The sequence below is a fragment of the Electrophorus electricus genome, chromosome 13, assembly GCF_013358815.1.
Source record: "Electrophorus electricus isolate fEleEle1 chromosome 13, fEleEle1.pri, whole genome shotgun sequence".
NCBI lineage: Eukaryota > Metazoa > Chordata > Actinopteri > Gymnotiformes > Gymnotidae > Electrophorus > Electrophorus electricus.
In genome coordinates, this window is record NC_049547.1 from 12,148,071 (window position 1) to 12,171,512 (window position 23,442).

Below are 23,442 nucleotides of genomic sequence, written 5' to 3' on the forward strand. Positions count from 1 at the left end.
CCACATCTTTTGAGGAGTCTGAGAAAAGCTTTTATGCAGTGTGATCTGATGCTGTACTGACATGCAAAGCGGGCCTAAGTATTACACTTGTCAATATTCTTAACTGTTTGACAGTATAATTTTGACAGTGTGATTTTCACCTTTCTGCCTGTGTCTCTCTGATATGGGCACAGGTGGACAGCTGGGTAATAGCTGCATTTTGCAGGTCTGTAGAAAGTGTTCTGTTTATTGCCCATGCCTCATCAAGCTCATCCTGACAGCCAGGAGTAAGGTGTTGCCTTAGGCGTGAGTACGTGTGCGTTCTGCACAGCTTCAGCAGGGCTGTTTGACTATTCTTAATGTGATGTGAGAGACTGCTGATCTGCCTTTAATCCAAGTGTTTACCCTGGTCTTTTTGTGTTCTACCCAGACGTCTGTAGCTTGGAGTTGCCGACTCCCTGGGTCCAGCTGGAGTGTTTTGTAGCAGTGTTTCTGCAGAGGTCACCCGTTATCCGCAGCTCGCGCTCTTCCTTTAATGTCTGCGGATAAAGGTTCTCCCTGAGTTGTCAGACATGAAGGCAGGAAGGTTTTTTTTTTGTTTTTTTTTTTAAAAATTTTTTAAAGCTCTTTCCAGCAGTTCATGATGCAGTGAGACGGCATTGAGGAAACTGTGACCTTGAGGAAAGTTGTGATGGGGGAGACCCCCACCAGGTATGGAAGGATTGACTCTATTAAAGACCTGATCTCTTTAGAGTGCCTAATTGCTTTGTTACCTCAGTTTGGACATTTAAGTATAATTATGCATAACTTAACAAGTTTTAATGTTAACTGATGGCTCTGCTCTCATCTGTGTGATTGTGCATTCCTTGACGCCATTAGCTTGGTTTTGGTAAACATCTTTTCATGAGGCTTTAATGACACAGAAGGCTTGCGGTGCAGGACAGAATGGTGGGAGATATGGGTTGCTACATGTGAGTTGGCTATAGCACAGAGCAGGCCATTATCTTCTTTCTCTAGCGGCAAAGATGTCAAACTGTCACTGAACTTTTTCCTGTTAGTGAAGTTTTTGTCTGGTCCAACTCAAACACTGGTGCTGAATTGATCAAGCATAATGTTTCATACATCAAGCAGTTCAAGATGTGTCTCATTGACTAGGTCATTCTCAGTGAGACAAAGCAGGACTTGGTCTGCCTCTGTCACTTCGTTAGCATTTCATAAAGAAGAGACCTTTTGAAATGTGAAAATACTGTTTGAGAGCTCAAATCAAACAAGATTTATAAGCTGGCTGTGGACACTCAGAAATAACTGGGAAAAGTAGCAGACGTGTAATCTGCTCCTTGAAGCCCTCTGTCCTGCTGTGGCATGTAAGCTTGTGAATCAGCCCGGGTTCTGCTCATCATGGTGTGACTCAGCCCGGGTTCTGCTCGTCATGGTGTACTCGTCTTGCCAGCTGGGGAGAGTCTGTGACTGGTCATGCTATGGTGCTTGTAATTAAAGCTTTATTTAAAAAAAAGGTTTATTTTTAAATTCCTAGGCTACAATAGGAGCCTCGCATGAGCATGCAGACCCCTCAGCTCGGTAGGTGGGGGGTGCTTCACAGGGACAGATGCGTGCCCTTTAACCTGGCCATGTAACTCCCCCCTCCACGGAAATGGCTTCGCCCCGGTGGAGGAGACACGGTGTTCTTCAGCTGCACACGGACGCTGATGGTTTGGTGCCGTGACCAATGAGCTGTTTCCCATAACCCTCCTATCTGCCTCCTTGTGTCCTGGTCGAGGGGTTTGCACTGATCTCGTCTTTGCTCAGACTCACTGGGTGGCAGCAGCAGGCTAAGGCCTGGTGGATGAGTATACTAGCAGATTACGCCGTCAGATTCTGTATTGTATTTTTAAACTGTCCACTGCTCTAAGGTTGTTGGAGGCACTAGACAATGATTTTTCCTTGTAACAGAGGTCTTTATGCTGTAAAAGAGTACTTTTTTTGAAGCCTCTAGATTTAAAAAAGAAAAAAAAAAACTATTTTAAGAACATTCACCTAACCTTGTAGTCTTCTAAATAGTCTTTTAGAAAAAGTGTTTGGTTTTCAGCAGTCCTATTACTCTCCAAATGAAACAATATTCTAGGAAATTCTTGTTGAGTTTTTGCACAAAATCCTACAATCAAACCTCACTGTCGAAAGAGGGGAGTGACTCAGCTCTTTGCACGGATGAGTCCTCCTCAGTTTGTGCTGCTTCTAATACTAATGATCACAATTTGTCTAAATCTGTCCACTTGGAAATTTACTTGGTCTCTTGTACTGACCTTAATTGTTCAGTTGGTGTTTGACATTTATTTCAAAGAAACATATTATTTGGGTGTATTTCCTTGCATGCTATTAGTTTGTGTTTTATTTCCCTTGGGTTCTATTATTCAGGCTTGGGCTGCTATTCCAGCTAAAGGTCTGTGTGGAACAGATTAAAAAAAATAAAAAAATCCCACTCCCGTTATCTCCTGCTACTATTCATCCCACTCTTGCCTGCTCCCGCCAAAATATCAACCACATTTTCACCTGTCCTGCTGGCCTTGCGGCCTGCTCCCACCCACACTCACTCACTCCTTGCTTCACTCACACACGCCCACAGTACCATATGAGGGGAAATGACCTCCGGTATTTGACACACTCTGTTCACAAATTAATTATTTTCTCCTATAACAGCAGACATCAAACAAATTTAATTTTATTGCTAAATATGTTTATTCTTAGTAAATGCATATCAAGAAATAAAATACTGAATATTTATTAAGACTACATTGCTACAGCCAACTTTAAAATGTCCATGGAAGTGAATAGTCTCTATAAATAAATAAAAAAAATCCCCAAATAAATCCTGAATGCTGAATGGTTGTATGTCCATATTCAAAACACTTTTTTTTAATGAATTCAGCAATTTTTTGTTTTCTTCTTTAAATCATTCATCTCTTTTTATATATAAATGACAATTTGGGGGTGAATGATAATTGTTTTTCCCCCTTTCTAACGGAGAACATGACACTTTAAACAGGTACTCGATTTGTGGCTACTCTTTCTTTTGGACTTATCACAGCAAGCAAATGGGAGCTGATTTCCATGTGTATTAGTTACAACTGAAAATGACTGTCGTATGTCAGACGTGCCTTTATTTGGCTTAATTGTGGTGCATTTGCCTTTCTTTAGTGCACTTTCCACGCGAGGCCAACTGACCCTATAAGGCCCTGCCTTTTCTATAGCACAGTAATGCTGTTCATGTGATTGGTTGCTTTGCCACTATTTAGAATGCATTTATTGTTGTCCCTGTTTATACATGCTAATTAAAAGTGATGACTTTTAAAGTTTTATTCAGGCTACTTATTAAATTGAGGTATTTTTCAGCATGTATGTTTTGTCCTGTTCTCATCCAGACTGGATTGGTTAACCTCCCGCTATGGTGCATGTCATTTGAAATTTGGTCCTGCTCAATCCTGGGAATCCCACGGAGTCCCATAGGAATGCAGATCTCCATCTCAAGCCATGCTGGTGATCAGACTTTCTCTATGGTTTTAAGATATTGAGCTTTACAGTTTTGACCTTCAGTAATGTAAATATATTTTTCAGTACCCGTTTCTTGTTTCATTGTGTCTCTACCTTTACATGTACTTTAAAGGAGAAGTGGCATGTACTGGTATAATTGAAACAAGATTTTCAGGCGAGAGAGAATCTTCAGGCTAGGCTCAATCCAACAATTTAAAAGGTTCAATCTCTGAACCTTTTTTCATTCTATCTGAACAATGGAAAGAGGTGTACTGTGTAAATGGGAAGTCTAAAAGGGTGGGTATAGTAGAGCTTCAGGAGATTTGAACTTTTTTGGCCTGCGATTCAGCAGTAAGAAATGGATGAGCGAGTTCAAATGAAGCAAGAGTTTTGTTTTTTTTTAATAAAACTCCTTGTTTTGCACCCAAAAACTACGGGACATTCTGCTCCACATGTCGCACTAAATCCAAACATTTATGATTCTCACGTTGACTTGAATGTATGTTTAGAGTTCTTAATATAAATACAGTAAACAACTCCTTTCTGAGCTCTTTTCAGAGTACAGTACAGTAAAACAACGACCCATGCTTTAGACAACTACATTTAGACCACTTTTAAGTGCCGTAACAAATGCTCAAAACCTCCAAAAGCAAATTCAGATGATGATGATGATGATGATGATTTGAATTCAAATGGTGGGCACTTGTCATTCCAAAAACTCAAAGGTGCCTATTCTTGTCCTTGCTGCTGGAAATTGAACTGACCACCTACAAAAATAATTCTTTCTAAAGGCCAGAGTAAAATGTGTCTGGAAGGTGTTCCTAGTGCAGCAAGTGGAAAGTGTGCCAAGTGGAAAGTTGTGGGCTTGCATATAACTTCTTCTAAACTGCCTCTCTGTTCTGGTCTGACTAATATGCTGGCTTGTTCCGTGCACCTTCTCAGAGGTATGTTCATGTCCATGCCCTTGCAGGAGTATGAACTGCATTAACAGTTTGTAGTGAAGGTCTTCAGCATGGCAATCCTGAGGTGGCCAGGAGGACTGTTCAGAAGGACAGGACAGGGACTACAGAGTATTCCAAATCGTGTGGGTGGGTGGGTGAGTGTATCGGACAAGCTCAGGCAGCAGCTCCTAAACAGCTGCCCCTGTGCAGTGCTTCTGGGATTGCTATAGTAACCTCTAGTTGTTCCTTGCCTTTGAGGTTTATGCCACCAAGCCCCCGAGACGTGGTGCTCTTCCTGTCGAAAGTCTTTCATCTGTCGCCGGGCAAAGGTACCGTGCGCTGCCCTGTTAAGTAGATAGGCGAGCCCCCAGGCCTCTGCTCCTCAGTAGGAGCGAGTTACCTGTGATCTACACACAGGAGCAGGTTATCTGTGATCTACACAGAGGCTGTGCTGAGGGAGTTTCTGCAGCTGTTGGCTGATGCAGTGTGTGTGTGTGTGTGTGTGTGTGTGTACAGTCTCTCTATTAGAATACTGCCAGAAAATACAGGAAATTTGTATGCAGTATTAAAAGAAAGTATCTAAAGGAGAACTCTGGAAAGTGCTGAAAGAATTGTTTGTGTGTATATATGTATATGTCTGTAATATTAATATATATATATATATATATATATATTAATATATTAATATATTAATATATATATATCCTAGGGTTTTTTTTGTTTCTATCTTTGAGTAATAATTATTTATTATCATTATACTACTGATTATAACAACAAATCTAATGGTTTATGAATGCTTATGAGCACTAAGAACATTTGAGAGAGAGTTTGATTATTTATGTATGTATTTATTTATTTATTTATGTATTTATTTATTTATTTATTTATTAAATATAATCTATCACACACACACTGCCTGGCCAAAAAAAAATCTCACTCTACGATTTCGTTGGACCGCCTTTAGCTTTGATTACGGCACGCATTCGCTGTGGCATCGTTTCCACAAGCCTCTGCAATGTCTCAACATTTATTTCTGTCCAGAGTTGCATTAATTGTACCCCCAAGATCTTGTATTGATGATGGGAGATTTGGACCACTGCGCAAAGTCTTCTCTAGAACATCCGAAAGATTCTCAATGGGGTTCAGGTCTGGACTCTGTGGTGGCCAATCCATGTGTGAAAATGATGTCTCATGCTCCCTGTACCACTCTTTCACAATTTGAACCCGATGAATCCTGGCATTATCATCTTGGAATATGCCCGTGCCATCAAGTTAGAAAAAATCCATTGATGGAATAAACTGGTTGTTCAGTATATTTGGGTAGTAGTCAGCTGACCTCATTCTTTGGGCACATAACGTTGCTGAACCTAGACCTGACCAACTGCAGCAACCACAGATCATAGCACTGCCCCCACAGGCTTGTATGGTAGGCACTAGGCATGATGGGTGTATCACTTCAGCCGCCTCTCTTCTTACCCTGATGCGCCCATCACTCTGGAACAGGGTAAATCTGGACTCATCAGCCCACATGATCTTCTTCCATTGCTCCAGAGTCCAATCTTTATGCTCCCTAGCAAATTGAAGCCATTTTTGATGGTTAGCTTCACTGACGAGTGGTTTTCTTAAGGCTACACAGCTGTTTAGTCCCAATCCCTTGAGTTCCCTTCGCATTGTGCATGTGGAAATGCTCTTACTTTCACTATTCTGCTGTTATATCACTATTCTGAGTTCTGCTGTTGTTTTTCTACGATTTGATTTCACCACACGTTTAATTGATCGCTGATCACGATCATTCAAGATTTTTTTTTCTGACCGCATTCCTTCCTCGAAGATGATGTTTCCCCACTGTCCTTCCACTTTTTAATAATGCGTTGGACAGTTCTTAACCTGATTTTAATAGTTTCAGCAATCTCCTTAGATGTTTTCTCTGCTTGATATATGTCAATAATTTGACCCTTCTGAAACAGATTAACATCTTTTCCACGACCACAGGATGTTTCCACATGGTGGTTTAACAAATGGAAGCTACTCACTGCATCAGTTAGGGTTAAATAACTTGTTGCCAGCCTAGTAATTATCCAATGAGAAGCTCTTACCTATTTGCTTAGTTAAATTCAGGTGGTGACCTTTTTTTTGAGCTGTGTGTAAGTTATGCCCATGTTGGGTTACTGTTGCTTTACTAAGGTGCTATTTAAAAAAGGGTTTTCAATTAATGAAATCAAATCTTTGTTTTCCCTTGGTGTATTATGTTATTGCATGTATTATATTGGGTTTGTTGCATGAGCTGCTCGTGCTGTCCGATTGGTTTGTAATGTAATTCGGATGGTGTGGCTGCCAAGCCTGTTCTTCCGGGCGTGACCAGTCGAGGAGCGGATTGTTGCTGCAGGAGAGCCGCTAGTGAAGTCCAGCGCTTTCCTGCAGCGTGTGAGAGACGCACTGGGCTGCAGCATTCGGCGCTGCAGGAGCTCATGAAGAACATTTTGCTGTCCCCATGTCCCACGCTCACGGGTGGCCCCTCTGGTGACAGTCAAACCCAGCTTTGTGCTCTCCTGGGCTCCCCTCCCCTTCACGCCTCCTCCCCCTTGGCTTCAGTCCCCGCACTTCTGTTGTTGTAGTGCGTGTTGTGATGTGCTGTTGCTGCTGGAAATCTCATGGAGGGATTTCTTTGTTTTCCTGACTGTGTTGTGCACGCTGCAGCCCTGCCAGCGCCACCCAGCAAACGTTCAGGCGAGGTGTGGTGGGCCCTCTGGGGAGAAAACATGCGACACAATGACGGGTATAAATAAAGAGCCATGGGGGCCTTGGAAGGAGAACGCTGCGTGCTCGAGTGGATTAAGTGCTTGTGAGAGAGTGCTCTGTGGTGAGCTCATGGAGAAGACGACTCCGGCGTTCATGAAATATTGTTCCAAATTAAAACAAAGGCGTCAAGTCTCCCATGCATATTAAAAGATGTTTTCGACCCTCCCTCGTGTTATTTGGACGTTGTGTAACAGTCATTTTGAATACAGGCATCCCGCCCAATGTTTTGAAACTGAGCTGGCCGCAAATTCTGCGATTACCAGCAAAGCTGTGGAATATGGCAGTGACGAGCACGCCAGTCATAGTGGCTGAAGCTTGCCAGAAAGTGAAATCCACAGTATCCGCAGTGCCTGGCCCATGTGCACCATATTTTGATTCAGTTCCTTTATTTATTTATTTATTTCTTGTTTTTGTTTGTTTTTGTTTTGATGTTAAACGGAGGAGCCGAACTCCTTGCTGTGCTTTAGGTGTGCATTGGCACCCTCAGTAGAGGCTGTCTCCATTTTCTGATCCATACACAGGTCACACCCTTCATTTTTGTTCAAGTCCCCGGCATGGTATCCAAATCGCAAGAACTGTTTCCATTTTCATAAAGGAAACTCTCCTCCTTCCCCTGCGCCCTCCCCTGCAGTGAGGCTGTTCACAGAGTGCCCAGGTGTGCCGAGTAATGCAGCCACTAGGCCCTGTTTCGTCTCCCTCAGACCCCCTCACCGGAGTTGGTGGTAAGCTTCGGTTTGGAGCATGCTCGTTCACCCAGTCACTAGTCCACTAAGGCATGGACTCATCATGTCACTCTCTTCTTCTTTGTTGCTCTGATTAACGTGGTTGATTTTGTATTTGAATGGTTTGACGTAAGCTGTGCCTTCCTGGTTCATGCGCCACAATACTTCATGGGAGTTTGGAGTTCTTGTGTCGTCCTCTGCTGCTTCGGCGCTTTTATTCTAAAAGCAAATCAGTTCTCATGAAGGCTGTGAGTACCATATGTTAATCATGGTATTGCAAGTTAAGTCTTTCTCTGAGAGCTTTTCAGTATATAGGAATGTTTGTTGGGGTGCCCAGAGCCTAATGCAATCTCCAGATGTGTGTGTGTGTGTGTGTGTGTGTGTGTGTGTGTGTGTGTGTACATGCATGTAACCACTGTGTAACGACAGTCCAATGTTTCATATACATCTGATGTCTGGAGCTGATTGTGTAGGCTGAGGGAGGGCTTGGCTCTCTGGATTCCCAAAAGCCCTCAAGGCTTTGGTAATGGTAAATAACACTGCTCGTCCAGATGGCAGTTTGAAGGTGGAACTGGGGTGCAGGAGGGGAGATGACCTGCTGATGAGGGATGCCCAGAGAAAGTGAGACTAAGCTTGGGTGTGAGTGAGTATGAGGGAGACGATGCATGCGTCTATTAGTGTGCATGAGTGAATGCATGTGTCGGCGAGCCTGCATCTGTATAATCGTGCACTAGTGCGCGAGACTGAGAAAAAGCAGTGAGGAATGCGTCGGCCTGTATTATGGTTGGCCTGGTCCCCACGCCAAAGCCACATGCACGTTGATGCAGAAAACCATGGATTTGATTTAGTCTGTGCAGAGCTCTGGAATTTCAGGTGATGTAAGGGAGGAAAAGAACTACGCAGTGTCCTAGTAGATGACTGGCCTTGGGTCAGAAGGACATGTAACCTGAAGAGAGACATGCTAGATGTGTTATGGGTGTAACTAGTGTGTTGAGTTAACAGCTGTTCCCTGTAGGTCCCTGTACATGTAGAGAATGTGTAGGTGGTTTTTCATGCGCCATGCAAGGGTTGTCTTTTGTACATGGAATAATACTGAAAAACACATGACTTCTTCTTAGAAATGGGTGCACTTCAAGGGTAATAAAACTGTCATTGTTCGCAGAATGTTTACTGCACATTTCTGAATAGTTAAGTAAATCTGGATTTCTGAACTTGTACTGAGCAGTTAGAAATAGAACCCAGATATCAAGCTCACTTTAAAAACATTTAAATATTTCATATTTGTCACTTTGTAAATATATATTGGATTGTATAGTTAATTATTTCTAGACATCATGTTATTGTTAATTTACCCAACCTAAAACTGCCCTCCTTATCTTCATTAGACTCCTTTTACTGACATAATGCATATTGCGCATACATGCTTGAAAGGGACAGTAAGGCTAATTGTAATTATTTTGTCTGAAATTTAGTTTTTCTGCAAAAGCATTCAACCTTTTTTTTTCCATCTTTGTGCTTTAGTGGATGACTTCCCAGACATGTTCATGAAAGTAGTATTTGCTAAGATGCTAAGCAAGCAGCATTCACGATTTGAGATTGTCAACTGTGATAGCATAATTGCCATGAAAATTGCACATTTGTAAAACCAGTTTAAGATTTTAAGAAGAATTTAACACTTGCTTGAAAATATCAGCGCACTTACTATGACCTAAATTCTTGCTCATAACATGCATCTTGAGTTCTCACCACTTATTTGACTTTGAGCTATGAGTTTTGTCACAGATCTTGAAAATTTGTCTGAGCCTGCATTGAATATCATTTTGTGTGAACTTGGCTTCGCACGTTTTCTTGACATTTATTTTCCATGCGCCAAATTCCGTATGTAAACCAGGGCTGGTACAGAATGGCTGTGTACTGCCTCCTCCTGAAAAGGAAGAACTCAAGTGCCATTCTTTCCACTGTTGTTCTGACGCCTACACAGTGCACTGAATCCGCGTCCCTGAGGAGAACCCATCTTAGCGTTCAGCTAATGCGCCTCAGTTTTATGTGGGCTTATTCCAAGACCGAGAGAGTAACTTCCTGTTTTCTCCATTCTCTTATTCCAGTCACTAACAGGAAGCCGACACAGGTCTCCATCACGAAAGTAAAGCAGTTCGAGGGCTCTTCCTCCTTTATCCGGAGATCCCAGTGGACCCTCGACCAGCTGAGGCAGGTCAATGGCATCGACCCCAACAGGGTGAGTCATGGGGACCCCGACAGACTGTGGCCCCGCAGAGCGAGGAGGGTGATGGTGGGCTGCTTGCTGTCTCTCCCTTTTGTACCCACCTGTCTGTCTCATCTAGAAACCTCTATCCCCTCTTCTTGCCCTTTATAAGGGAATGACGCAATTCACTCCTTGACGACGTTTTCACTTTTTGTTTGCCCACTGCTTGCTTTTCCACCACCTCGCCTTGCTCTCTGCCTCTCGTGACACAGGACGGCCCGGAGTTTGACCTGATGTTCGAGAACGCCTTCGACCAGTGGGTGGCCAGTTCAGCTGGGGACAAGTGCATGTTCGTTCAGGTCCTGCACCACACCTGCCAGCGCTATAGTGCCGACAGGAAGCCCGAGTTCGTCAACTGCCAGTCCAAACTGCTGGGAGGTGAGTGGACTGCCCCTAATGCCTATACTAGCCTCAGCTGTGAACCCTCACTGACCTGCTGCCTTACACTGCTGTGTCTGCAGGAAGACATTTTGTCCCAAGCTTCTCAAATTTTGGTCCACAGTGTTTGGAACAGGATGTTTGCACTCCTGATTCGTGGGGATACTTTTGACAAATTTGAAATATGGTGCCCAGTGCAGTAGGATTTAAAATCTTCTTTTCAGTCCTTTTTAATCAGTGTAATCACAGAAACTGTGCATTTAAATGCAACTTTTTTTTAAAAAGTCACGCGACCAGCCTCTTATTTGAGCTTCCGCAGGTGCGTTGGGGGTTATTCCGTGTGCTTTGAGGCGCCTGCCGAAGATGCTGCTGCCGCTGATCCTGCTACTCATTGCCCTCTCTCCCCTTTCCCGATGCTAATGCTCCAGTAAGCTCCCTCCTACTCTATAAAGCACAGCTCAGAAATTTTGGCTCTCATTCCTTCGCCCTCTGGTGAAGGTCTGGTGTGCCGAGAGGCTAACATGGATTAGTGTGGGTAGCAGTGTCGGGCAGGTGCTCTGTGGAGGAAGCACTCCAAGCTGGGTTGGACACACACACACACACACACACACACACACACACACGCGTGCACACGATGCTATTTAAATTCAGCTGACATCAATGGAGCTGCCTGGCTTTCCAGTCTGAGTTTCAATGGCTCAATATGCTGTGCTGAGACTCATTCAGACATGAGAGGCAGGGAAAAAAAAGGAATTTAGACTCAGAGGCACTCACGACGGAAGAACCGCTCTGTCCCTTACAGTCTAAGTCTCACACCAGTGCAAAACAAATATCATGAAGCTGCTCAGGTGTGGGACAATAACTGTGGGGGACATGTCTGCAGACATCCTCTGGAGCTTGTAGTAACGACCTTGAATAAAGTGGCTATGTGTATGTATAACTCTTTCTAATGTAGTGAAGACGGATGAAATGAGAGATGCGTCATGGCTGGCAGACTCGTGCTCATTAAATCAGTTGTGTTTTGTAAGACTTGACCCTCCAGGACTAATACGATCGGGTGAGACCATGTATACTGCTGCCTATAGCTAACCAGAAAAAGCAAGAATGCAGTCAGTAATAGGACATAAACAGATATACGTTTAGTATGGGAAAGCAATGCCTTGAGCCTTGTTTGAATTTTATAGGTCTCTCTTCACCTATAACTGAGAATCACTTGTATGTAACTCATGACTACAGCCAGACATGGATAACATTTTAGCTCCTCCCAGTTATAACCTTAAAATTACACACCCTCACACTTGCACTGTGCATTAAAGCAAGAGTTGTCGATGTATTTGGATCTGTAGTTACAGGCCGTAAAATCCTCCGCAGAGGAGCAGTCTAGTGAGGAGGAATGTAGTCTTGCAACTTCGAGATCCATATGTCATCAGGTCGGGAGAGTCCTACGTGTGTCACCATGCTCGACTGGGCCAGCGTTACGGATGTAACAAGCACCAATCAAGGGTCTGATGGCCCTGTCAGAGAGCCGTCCTAACATACCGCCTCACTTCCTGTTCCAGAACTTCCCAAACCTCATCAGAACCCTCTTGTTTCCACTTTTTGTGGTACTGCTGTCACACACCCAATTTGTTCACAAAAGACTGGCTATTCTGCTGATGAGTTCAGTCGGCTGTAATATTGGGCTACATCAGGTGTGTTTTTATATTGGGCTAAGTTCTAGTTTTGTTACTTGGCACAAGGATTTTCCTTCCCTTTAAGTTCCAGATTTAAAAAAAGCTTCTGTCTGCACTGAAAAACAGAAGGGAAAGGTTGGAAGCAGCAGGCTTCTTGGGTCAGATCATAACAGGGTTTGCCTGGATTAAGCGGAGAGAGGAGAGGCAGGGCACTGGAAGGTTTGGCCGGCTAGTCTGCGTATCGAGCTGTGAGAGCCACTCCCCTTTCTCCACAGCCGGCTGAGTGGAGCTGCTCCTGCGTGGGGGATGGGGCACATGCCTAGGGTGCATCATCCTCTCGACGCAGTGGCCTCCGTTACTGGGCCCCAGCCACGCTTTCCAGATTTTCTTTTCGTTTTGTCCAAGCTGTTGTTCAACTGCCATAAAATTTCTGTTATCTCTCTTATTTTTTGGGTTCACTCTGGAACATAAGGACCAAAAAAACAACAACACGCCTTTGATGTGCTTTTTGTTACCTCCGTCACCCGTGCTCACTCGTGTTGCATGGATATAGGGAGGGATCCCAAGATGCATCACTCCTGGAGCTCTGAGCAGTAGCAGCAGTTTGCTGGACACACTGTGTGAAGAGCATAGGGGACCGGGCAAATTCTACAGTTGGAGCCATCCCAAGAAACTTTGGTTGAATGCGATAAATCAGTATTAGCATAGCGAATGTCTCTTAATTCAAGCACATGCCAACTTTTACCCTCAGTTGTACTTGGGGTATATTTAGGGTATATTTGCAAAGTGACTTTTCCTGAGATATTTCCGCCTTTGAATGAATGGCTGCGTTTTATTTGGACAGCAGGCTTCCGTGCACTTGGGAGATGAGTCAATGTGGCTGTTTTGTTCGCCAAAATGGGCAAAATCTTTAACATTGCATTGTTTCACTCTCCCAGCAAGTCCGGCTGTCGGCACCTTCATAAAGGCCCTTTGAGTCCCATTATCCAGCAGCCTCCAGCCTGCCTGGCCCTTAATTATATTACTCGCAGGAGAAGCTTGGCCCCACAAGGTCCCCGCCCGGCTCCAGAGCCATCTCAGGGCCTGCGACACAGTGGGAGTTGGCACGTGTTTGGCAACATGTATGGAAGGGGGGATTAGAAGCAGCCTTTTGCGGGCCAGAAGCCTGAACCGTGTCTGCTGCCAGAAAGACGCCTTCTGCCCGAGAGGCTGCTGATGTCAGGCCAGTCAGGTGACGCGCAAAAGGGCTGCCTGATCTGACCCGTGGCCCAGCATGGATCACCTGAGTGGGCGTCCAAGCATTTCGCTATGAAGCCCGTCATTTAGGATCTCCAGCAGCCTGACACTTGGTTTTCTTTTTCTCGCAGAGGTTTCATAGAGACTTGATTTTTCTTTGATTTAATGGCATGTTTGAAAGCAGAGGTACGAGCCTTTCATAGTACGCGCTTCCCTCTTCCGGGCCTGGGCTTTTCACTGAGGAGGCACACAGACTAGCCTGCAGCACATCAGTTACTCTCCCCACAATCAGAGCACTGACTCAAAGCCTTCTGACCTGGAGCTGAGGGCCCGTTGCTTTGACTTTACTAAAGGGAACTTTGTTTGGAGGTGATGTAGTCGGTACAACCCCTCCCTTTCTCCCGCTGTGGCGACGCCTCTGCTTCTACGCATGGTGGCACCTACACACTCCGCACTTGTCTGCTTCCCTCAGAGCTTATGAAACGTTCTTCCTGCATTACGGGAAGATATGTGGACCACTGGATAAAGTTCAGCTTATGTATTGCTGCTGTTTGACTAAAAACGGATAATTGAATTGTGCATCGGGCCTTCCCTCCTGTGGCCTGTACTGCTCCTGTGCGAGGGGGTTAAAGGAGGGGCTCATGTTTCCAACTCTCCAGCTAAATGAAAGCCTTGTATTTACAGCTCTCGGCCCCGGTCCTTGCCCGGCCTTGTGAGAGGATCACATTGTTCTCGCGTGTCATCTGAAGCCACCTTTTGTTTCCACAGCCTTATCTATTGTTCTCACAGAGCGTTCCGGTTTTTGCATGCTGCTCCTCTGAGGATCCATTTGTTTTGAACTTTGACCAGAGCAGAAGGAGGCTTTGTGCATTTATTTATTCATTTTTTTTTAGGAAGGGTGGAGCAGGGTGCACCAAGTGTCACCAGTGGAGGGAGTATCTAAAAAAACCAAAACAATGCAAGAGTGTTTCTGCAAAGCACACCACCTTCACCCTCACATAAGGGAGTGGATTAGAGCGCTCTAGCTGCAGCTCTGTGAAGTGACAGGAATGCGGTTGGGCTCCACTCTCTTCCCTGGGCTTTGCTGTTAGCACTTGGTTGTTGGCACCCCTGAAAGCAGCCCAAATTATATAGCTTGTCGTGGATACTTCAGCAGGGCTGGATGGTGTCGGTGGAAGAGCGGGTTTCTCCCTCCCCCTATTCTAGAAGCTTATTGCTGTGGTGAACCCTGCTCCGTCTGAGGGGGGGGGGGGAAAGCTGGAAATAATGGGACTAAAGCACACATCGTTCCTTGGCATCAGTCCAAACTTTCTTTTTGTTCCCCAATTTGCCTCAGCTGTAGCGACATGCTTGGATCTGGCACATTTTGTTCCAGCGTCATAAATGTCTAAGTGTTTAAGCCTTTGGGGCAGCAAGTGAAATGTGGGATTTGGGCTGATTCTGGAGCAGATGACCTGCTTGTTGTCCATAAACCTAAACAAACCTTATTTAAATTGAATGAATATCAGCTGGTTTTCACTGTTGCCCAGTCACTGTAAAAACGAGTTGTCTTTAGTGTGCTCTTTAAACAACTATATGTAAACGATTGTAAACTTTTATGCCGTGCGCGTGCGTGTGCGCAGGTAACAGCATCCTGCACTCTGCGGCGGACAGCGTGACCAGCGCCGTGCAGAAGGCCAGCCAGGCTCTTAACGAGCGCGGGGAGAGGCTGGGCCGCGTGGAAGAGAGGACCGGAGACCTGATGAACAGTGCCCAGCAGTTCGCCGACACGGCACACAAGGTAGCGTGCTCAGCTCCAGCCTGCTCCCGCGTTCCACGCCGCCTCACGCCGCTCCTTCAATGCACCCGGCTCTTCCGTGGCCGCTCTCTTCCCTTGCGGAAGCTTCGTTAAATGCTCAGAGCTCCCTGGCGTTTGCTTGCTGCACGTGCGGAGTTCAGTGTTTGTTTTAAAAGCCCTCCCATGTCGCAAATCTCTCCCGTTGAAGCGCACCCATCCATGCTAATTGCATATCTGCGAAAGCGCATTAGCTTAATTTGGTTTTGTATATCTAATGACATTAAATGCCCCACCACCACAAACCCCACCATCGTTGTCAATGCATGTTTCATCTGTTTACTATTTCTAATAACATTCCGCCCTTGCCTTTGGGCTTCTGTTAGAGGTGGTCTGTCCCTGCCTGGACTTCTTGCCAAGGGGGGAAGCTAATTACAATCTCTTCATGTTTTATGCATTTTATGAAAAGTGGGCACATTTAAAGAGAGATTGGAGGGGGAAAAAAAGAAGCAAAATGGGTGTAAGGGACGCGCAGCAGCGGGGTAAGGGGCTGGGGTAGCAGCAGCGGGGTAAGGGGCTGGGGTAGCAGCAGCGGGGTAAGGGGCTGGGGTAGCAGCAGGAGGGTAAGGGGCTGGGGTAGCAGCAGCGGGGTAAGGGGCTGGGGTAGCAGCAGCGGGGTAAGGGGCTTGGGTAGCAGCAGCGGGGTAAGGGGCTTGGGTAGCAGCAGCGGGGTAAGGGGCTGGGGTAGCAGCAGCGGGGTAAGGGGCTGGGGTAGCAGCAGCGGGGTAAGGGGCTGGGGTAGCAGCAGCGGGGTAAGGGGCTGGGGTAGCAGCAGCGGGGTAAGGGGCTGGGGTAGCAGCAGGAGGGTAAGGGGCTGGGCTAGCAGCAGGAGGGTAAGGGGCTGGGCTAGCAGCAGCGGGGTAAGGGGCTGGGGTAGCAGCAGCGGGGTAAGGGGCTGGGGTAGCAGCAGCGGGGTAAGGGGCTGGGGTAGCAGCAGCGGGGTAAGGGGCTGGGGTAGCAGCAGGAGGGTAAGGGGCTGGGCTAGCAGCAGCGGGGTAAGGGGCTGGGGTAGCAGCAGGAGGGTAAGGGGCTGGGGTAGCAGCAGCGGGGTAAGGGGCTGGGGTAGCAGCAGCGGGGTAAGGGGCTGGGCTAGCAGCAGCGGGAGGGTAAGGGGCTGGGCTAGCAGCAGCGGGAGGGTAAGGGGCTGGGCTAGCAGCAGCGGGGTAAGGGGCTGGGCTAGCAGCAGCGGGGTAAGGGGCTGGGCTAGCAGCAGCGGGGTAAGGGGCTGGGGTAGCAGCAGCGGGGTAAGGGGCTGGGGTAGCAGCAGGAGGGTAAGGGGCTGGGGTAGCAGCAGCGGGGTAAGGGGCTGGGGTAGCAGCAGCGGGGTAAGGGGCTGGGCTAGCAGCAGCGGGGTAAGGGGCTGGGGTAGCAGCAGCGGGGTAAGGGGCTGGGGTAGCAGCAGGAGGGTAAGGGGCTGGGGTAGCAGCAGCGGGGTAAGGGGCTGGGGTAGCAGCAGGAGGGTAAGGGGCTGGGGTAGCAGCAGCGGGGTAAGGGGCTGGGGTAGCAGCAGGAGGGTAAGGGGCTGGGGTAGCAGCAGCGGGGTAAGGGGCTGGGGTAGCAGCAGGAGGGTAAGGGGCTGGGGTAGCAGCAGCGGGGTAAGGGGCTGGGGTAGCAGTGTGCTCCCCTGCACCTCCTCTCCCCAGCTATGGCCCCAGCCAAATGCAGATGAAAAGGCAGGCATGATGACGATTGCTTTAGGCCCATGAAGCTACTTTGAGAACACTCGCTCCCCGGGGTTCTCTTCTCCCGCTTTGATCCGGATTCACCACCTGCTTAGCTTGCTGCTGCTTCTTCTTCTTCTTTTTTTTTTAAATTTTTTTTTTGCCTTTTTTTTTTTTCTGCAAAGATATTTTAATTTCACTAAATTGAACTGAACCTAACCATACTAAAGTTGCCAGTCACTGAGTGATCTTTTTAGGAAGTGTTTGTGTTTTTCACTTCCATCATGCTCAATAAATTGGACTTTAATAGTTTGAATAAGCAATCAGAAAAAAATGCATTTAGTAGTCCTTAGTCTAGTTCAACTGCTGTTTCAGAACTCTTCTGCTACCTTGTATCTGCTGTCCCAGTCTTGTCCAGTTGAATGCAGTGACTGTGTGTCTCTGTCTACATGCTGCTTTGCTGCCCCCATATGGACAGTGTGCGCAAGACTAGTTTGAGAGTGCTGTCTGTGCAGCTGTGAATAAGATTGGTGTTTCTGCCCTTTTCCTAATGAGCTTCCCACTGGGCCCATTAGGTCTTGCATTAATGTAATTAATGAATCCACAGATGAGTAAGGCTCACTTGAGAGGGAGGGTGGTGGGGTGCATTGGGGCTTTTGGAAAGGATTTGGTAAATACAGTATACATAATCCCATCCATACTGCTAGAACGTTTGGTAAATACAGTATACATAATCCCGTCCATACTGCTAGAACGTTTGGTAAATACAGTATACATAATCCCATCCATACTGCTAGAACGTTTGGTAAATACAGTATACATAATCCCATCCATACTGCTAGAACGTTTGGTAAATACAGTATACATAATCCCGTCCATACTGCTAGAACGTTTGGTAAATACAGTATACATAATCCCATCCATACTGCTAGAACGTTTGGTAAATACAGTATACATAATCCCATCCATACTGCTAGAACGTTTGGTAAATACAGTATACATAATCCCATCCATACTGCTAGAACGTTTGGTAAATACAGTATACATAATCCCATCCATACTGCTAGAACGTTTGGTAAATACAGTATACTAGAATGTTGAAACACATTTCTTTCTGCTTCTGAACTGTTGAAACATGACTGTTCATCCTAACAGCATTTTTTAGAACTATAATAATCTCTCGAAATACACAATCTGGTGCTGATTGACGGTGCATATCCACTTGGCAATAAAAACTATTCTATTTGTGCAAGTATGCGTGGGCTGGGAGGTCATTTATTTCTCTACGCAGTTACTGCAGTCTGAATTTCTGAGTGACCTCTGACCCCCCTCATTCTGTCTCTGTCTTTCTTTACAGCTGGCCATGAAGCACAAGTGTTAAACTACGCACAGTTCTGCCAAGGATCGCTGGCTCCTATATGGTGGATGGATTTTTGTCTACGTGCTGTTCTTTGAAACAAACGATTTCAAAATATTAGAATTATGAGAGTTTTATTTAACATCTTCCTGAGTATTCCTGAAGGGGAGTTGAAACTGATGTATGGGATGGCTCTGGCCCTCCGACTGTGAGAAGAACCAGCTTTAGGGCATTTCATTTTTCCTGGTTCATGTAGAGATGATGGTTAATTCTGATAATAATTTGTGTTGCATTCTGATCAGTTAACATTGTAACAAGGACAAAACAAAATACCGTTAGCTTTGGCCTAAAGGTTTTATTGCATCCCTGTATTCCTAATACATCTCACAATAGCGGTGTAATACATTTCAAAGCCAACAATGGCTATTGGATGCTTCCATTTTTAGAGAGGGCTGACATTTATTTTAAAGTGATTTGGCAGTATCACTGCTTGAAGGACATCGACTCTATAGTTTTTCCCCCTGACAAACTTTTTGGATATATGATGAATATGCTGTATTCTGAGAGGATTTGATGGAATCAGATACTGGTATTTAAAAAAAAAAATTTTTTTGATCTTTTCATATATTTTCACAACTTTAGAGTTACATCTTTAAATGTAGTCAGAATTATATTCGAAGTGAAATTAAAATATTAATCAAGTTATGCAGTTGGGTATTTAGTCTATGAAATTTGCAAATCTCTCAAAGACGAGCAGTATAGAGGCAATTACTTTTGTTAGAAAATAAGTGAAACATCAGTAGAGAACATTTAGGTTTGGCTATTTTAATTGGTTCTTGTTTTTAAGGAACGAGCCATGAGCAGAATGTGCCATTTTAAGCTTTATGAAGATGATTAAAGAAAAATGGTATTAGATCAGGCTCGTATTGTTTTGTATGATGTCTTGGTTAAATAGTTGAGGTAACTTTCTTCTTAGCAAACTATGAAAATGTTGCTTGCTATACCTTTTTAAAGCATAGGTTCTCATTGTTCATAATGTACTTCAAAACAGTTAGGTATAATGTGTGTAAATATTTATCAGGAATATGTATTCAATATCACAGGTTACTTTAGTATTTAACATGTTACTTCTAAACTAACATTTGTTTATACTGCCATCATAAATGGTATTTTACCAATATTTGCTATTTTTAATTCAGTAACAGTACGTGTCCCATGATTTTATTGAATGAGTAGAATGTTAACATTTTGTTTTTCTTATTTTTTTTATTTTTTTTTGTAATTTTTGGTCAAACACTTACAATGAGCATTTTATGAAGACTTTTATTTTTAAATGTGACCCATCTTGGTTTTGCCCTTGCTTGTGGTTCTTCATACCTGTAGCTGTACTGTGTTTAATGGGTCTCCTCGAAGTATTTAACCGCAGACGCCCGGCGTGCTGGCCTGGTTTATTCGGTTTTCTTCCCTAACTTCAACATGCGGTTGCGAGGCACTGGCATCTTTAGCTTGAGCATCACCAATCCCTATTTTCTTTAGAAAAAAAGGTTAGAACCACTTTTTGAGGTGGTGTTTATGTTAATAAAAGTGTAAAATACCGTTGTACATTATTACCTAACCTATACCATAATTTTGTCAAAGTTTAGCGACATTGCCTCCGTATTTCCTCCTGTGGCATCAGATTTTGTTGTAAATTCTTTTCTTACCTTATGTAGTTGCATTTGGGACTCATTTTATAGTTCCGTTAACTGTTCAATATATAGACTTTGTCTACCAGGACTTAGTTTATAAATCTAATTAACAATTACAATAGTTTTTTAACTTCATAAATTGTATTGTTTGGATAATGATGATATATTTCAATGTTCAGTGGCTCTGAAATCAACTACTTTGTATGTTTATTAGTAATTCCACAGTTTCAACACCAGGAGGCTCTAGCACATCAGTTTCTCGCTTTCGCCCCTCTGATGCAACTCGCTTGCATTATCAAGCTGTACGTGAGCTCTTACCACACTTGCTCTGAGCTTTCAGTTTGAATAGATGTGTAAAGTCTGCCTCTATAGCTAATCTAGGTGTTTTTAGACCTACTGTAGCCGTTCGTCACGGGTCATCTTAACGGCAGTGTTAAGGTAGAATCCACACACCTTCACAGTGCAACTGAAGATAATTGAAAAAACAAGTGAAGATGATTTTAGTAATTTATTCAATTACATGCACTATTTTTTCTGACCGAAAGTTTCTTACTTTAGATGCTTTAGTTTATCAGGCACAGTTTTTGAGACTAGGTGACTTTATTGACAAAGGCACTACTTTTGAAAACTAACAAATATATTTTATTTCTTTTAATACATTTATACAATCTTAGTGACAATTTGTTTTTATTCATAAATGAATTGTGTATAATGTTGTATATTCAAAAATCTATCTAAAATTTTAATTCTACCCCCATTGAATCCCTCCCAATTAAAAATATATTTTATACATGAGGTTTTATTTCTTAACATAGTTTGCTTTTTAATCAAATTAGCAAGTTACCGTATCCTATGACGGTAGATTGCTAAATGTAGTATTATAAGGCTGTCTAATTTGTGAATAAATTTCTCATGGTACAGAGTGCCCTGCCCCCGTTTACGTTTCGTAGTGCACACACACCTGATTACACTAAGGTGTGTGTAGCCTTAATTCGTTTTTAGTTCTCTGTAAATCTGCCTCTCCTGGTAGAATGTGGTCAGAGGCAGGAGAACAGAACCCCTGGTGTGCAGTTCTGTGTATTCCGGGCATAACGGTGTTGCAGTATTGGCTTCAGTGGTTGTTGCTGTAATACAGTTTACGTTATTTAACACTAGTGGACTTTAAAGGCGATCAGGGACAGCAACCCCACGCTGCTTCTGTGTTGCTGTGTGTTGTCTGTTTCTTCTCAGTGACGTTTTTTGTCTTTCTTTTTTTTTTAATGGTTTGTTTTTTGTTTTTTTGTTTTATTAAAAAACTGCCACTTTACACTAATAATTCAGAACTCCTACCAGTTATATAAAAGAATGATGAAGTACTTAGACACTAGTTATAACCCTAACACTTAGTTTCACTGGGATGCTGGCACTGTGCTAACTGCCTGGAATTCCACGAATATCAGTGTGGTCTGGGACTACATGTCTTCTGAGTATAGTTTTGTTATTCATTCCACTCACCTTCCCATCATTTAACTGAAACTTACCAGACACCTTAAACAATTGTTCTGTCAATGCTACAAGTTGGAAAGCCCTTTTTGTGTACAGAGCCTCTCTTCCGTTTCATTTGTTATTACACTCATGGGTTGTTGTAAATTTGTCTAAAACACTTTTGAGACATCAGTTGCACACACAAAGGATTGTCATGTTCATACTGTTTTTGTTCCAATGTAAAGGGCCTGTACATTGTTTTTGTTCCAATGTAGCACCAAGACAATTCATACTGTAATTGTGGTCACATGACTTTCGTGTGATTTTCCTATTGAGTTTAGTAAATTGTAAATATTTGGTTTATTATATGTATGAATGGTGCTGAGACTAGGCAGACACGTTCCCACAATGCACTCCTCTCTTGCAGAAAACATGCCCTCCATACATTCCAAGGCGATCTTTTGTGTAGTCTCATGATAACACACAGTTGTAGATGTGTGTACGTCAACCCATACTATTTGATTTTGAGTACATGTGTGTTGTCTAATGTATGATTCTTCCATGAGGAGTTTCTTCCTGGTAATGTGTACTCTGGAAAGATTTGCCAAAGACTCCATCACACACAATAAATAAAAATTCCAAAGCTTCCTATTAACAAGTGAAACACACACCTTGTTTCTGACAGAACAGTTTCCTTTTGAAATTCTGTTACAGGTTTAATGTGTAAAATGATCTCATTCAAGGGTCACAGTAAACCACAGGGGGACATCCTCTAATGAAAGTGTCCACACTCTTTACTGGTTGATTTCCTGCAGGAGCAGTATATGATGATCATATGTCATGCGTGTGCCAGGGTGGTCTATGTGTTTTGTGCTGCTGTACGCTCTATGGAAGTTTTCCTCTGAATAAATGTTCTGAGTAACACTCTTCTCTTATTGTTTCAATTACATGCAAATCAGCAGATTTTTAATATGACTTTACATGTAATCTATAAAATAGATTAGCAGTTCTTTTTGGCTTGTGGTGGCGATGCTTAAATGACCTCATGCGTTTGGGCTTGGTCATGCTTCTACAAGTGCACGATTAAGCCTTCAGTGCGCGTAGGTGCCTCAAATATGTTGTAATGTGTTGTTTTTTTTTCCTGCACAATATCAAACATACACAGAATCCACTTGCAGCCTTTCTGTAAAGCGGTGAAGTGCGGTGTCACTCATCTCATGAAGCCTTGGGCAGCTCTAGCAGATGGGACAGCGCTTATGTGGCTGTCCAGCAGTGCAGCTGTGCTACTGTCGTAGCAGTTTACAAAACATAACACCTGCCTCCAGGCTGGTTAGCTTATGGGGCGTGACCAGCAGTGCTGCTGTGTTCAGACTACAGGCCACCACTAGGAGGAGCCAGAGTTCCAGGTAGCTATGGCAGCTCTAGCAGATGGGACAGCGCTTATGTGGCTGTCCAGCAGTGCAGCTGTGCTACTGTCGTAGCAGTTTAATGCAGTAATTAAAGGCTCGGATGGCTTGACAGCGCTGAGTGGGGGAGTATGGACGCTAATGATGGTGAAATCTATGGTCTTGCACCACTCAGGTGGGTAACTAAGTGCATAATAAAACAGCTCAGCCATGGCAGTGTTGTATCATAAGTCATCATGTAGCAAGACCAGCATATTGTGTGCTCTCGTGTGTTCTCTCTCTCAATATATCTCTACCCCCACCATGTGCAGTGCTGTATGGTCTTAAAATAATCACTGCAGTGTGTGTATATAGTTTTTACAAAACATAACACCTGCCTCCAGGCTGGTTAGCATATGGGGCGTGACCAGCAGTGCTGCTGTGTTCAGACTACAGGCCACCACTAGGAGGAGCCAGAGTTCCAGGTAGCTATGGCAGCTCTCCTACTCGTGAAGTGAACGAGGGCACTCCTGGGTC

The 23,442-nt window shown here is 44.2% G+C and overlaps 1 protein-coding gene across 1 annotated transcript in view; it reads left to right on the plus strand.

Moving 5' to 3' along the window:
* Positions 1–22,444, plus strand: part of stxbp6 (syntaxin binding protein 6 (amisyn)) — a 47,986-nt gene extending 25,542 nt beyond the window's left edge. Inside the window, exons 3-6 of the mRNA XM_027002415.2 lie at positions 10,072–10,202; positions 10,442–10,607; positions 15,139–15,296; positions 18,369–22,444. Of these exons, the coding sequence (XP_026858216.2) occupies positions 10,072–10,202; positions 10,442–10,607; positions 15,139–15,296; positions 18,369–18,392 (479 nt within the window). The 3' untranslated portion in view covers positions 18,393–22,444. The remainder of the gene's footprint in view (positions 1–10,071; positions 10,203–10,441; positions 10,608–15,138; positions 15,297–18,368) is intronic.
* The last annotated feature ends 998 nt before the right edge of the window (positions 22,445–23,442 follow it).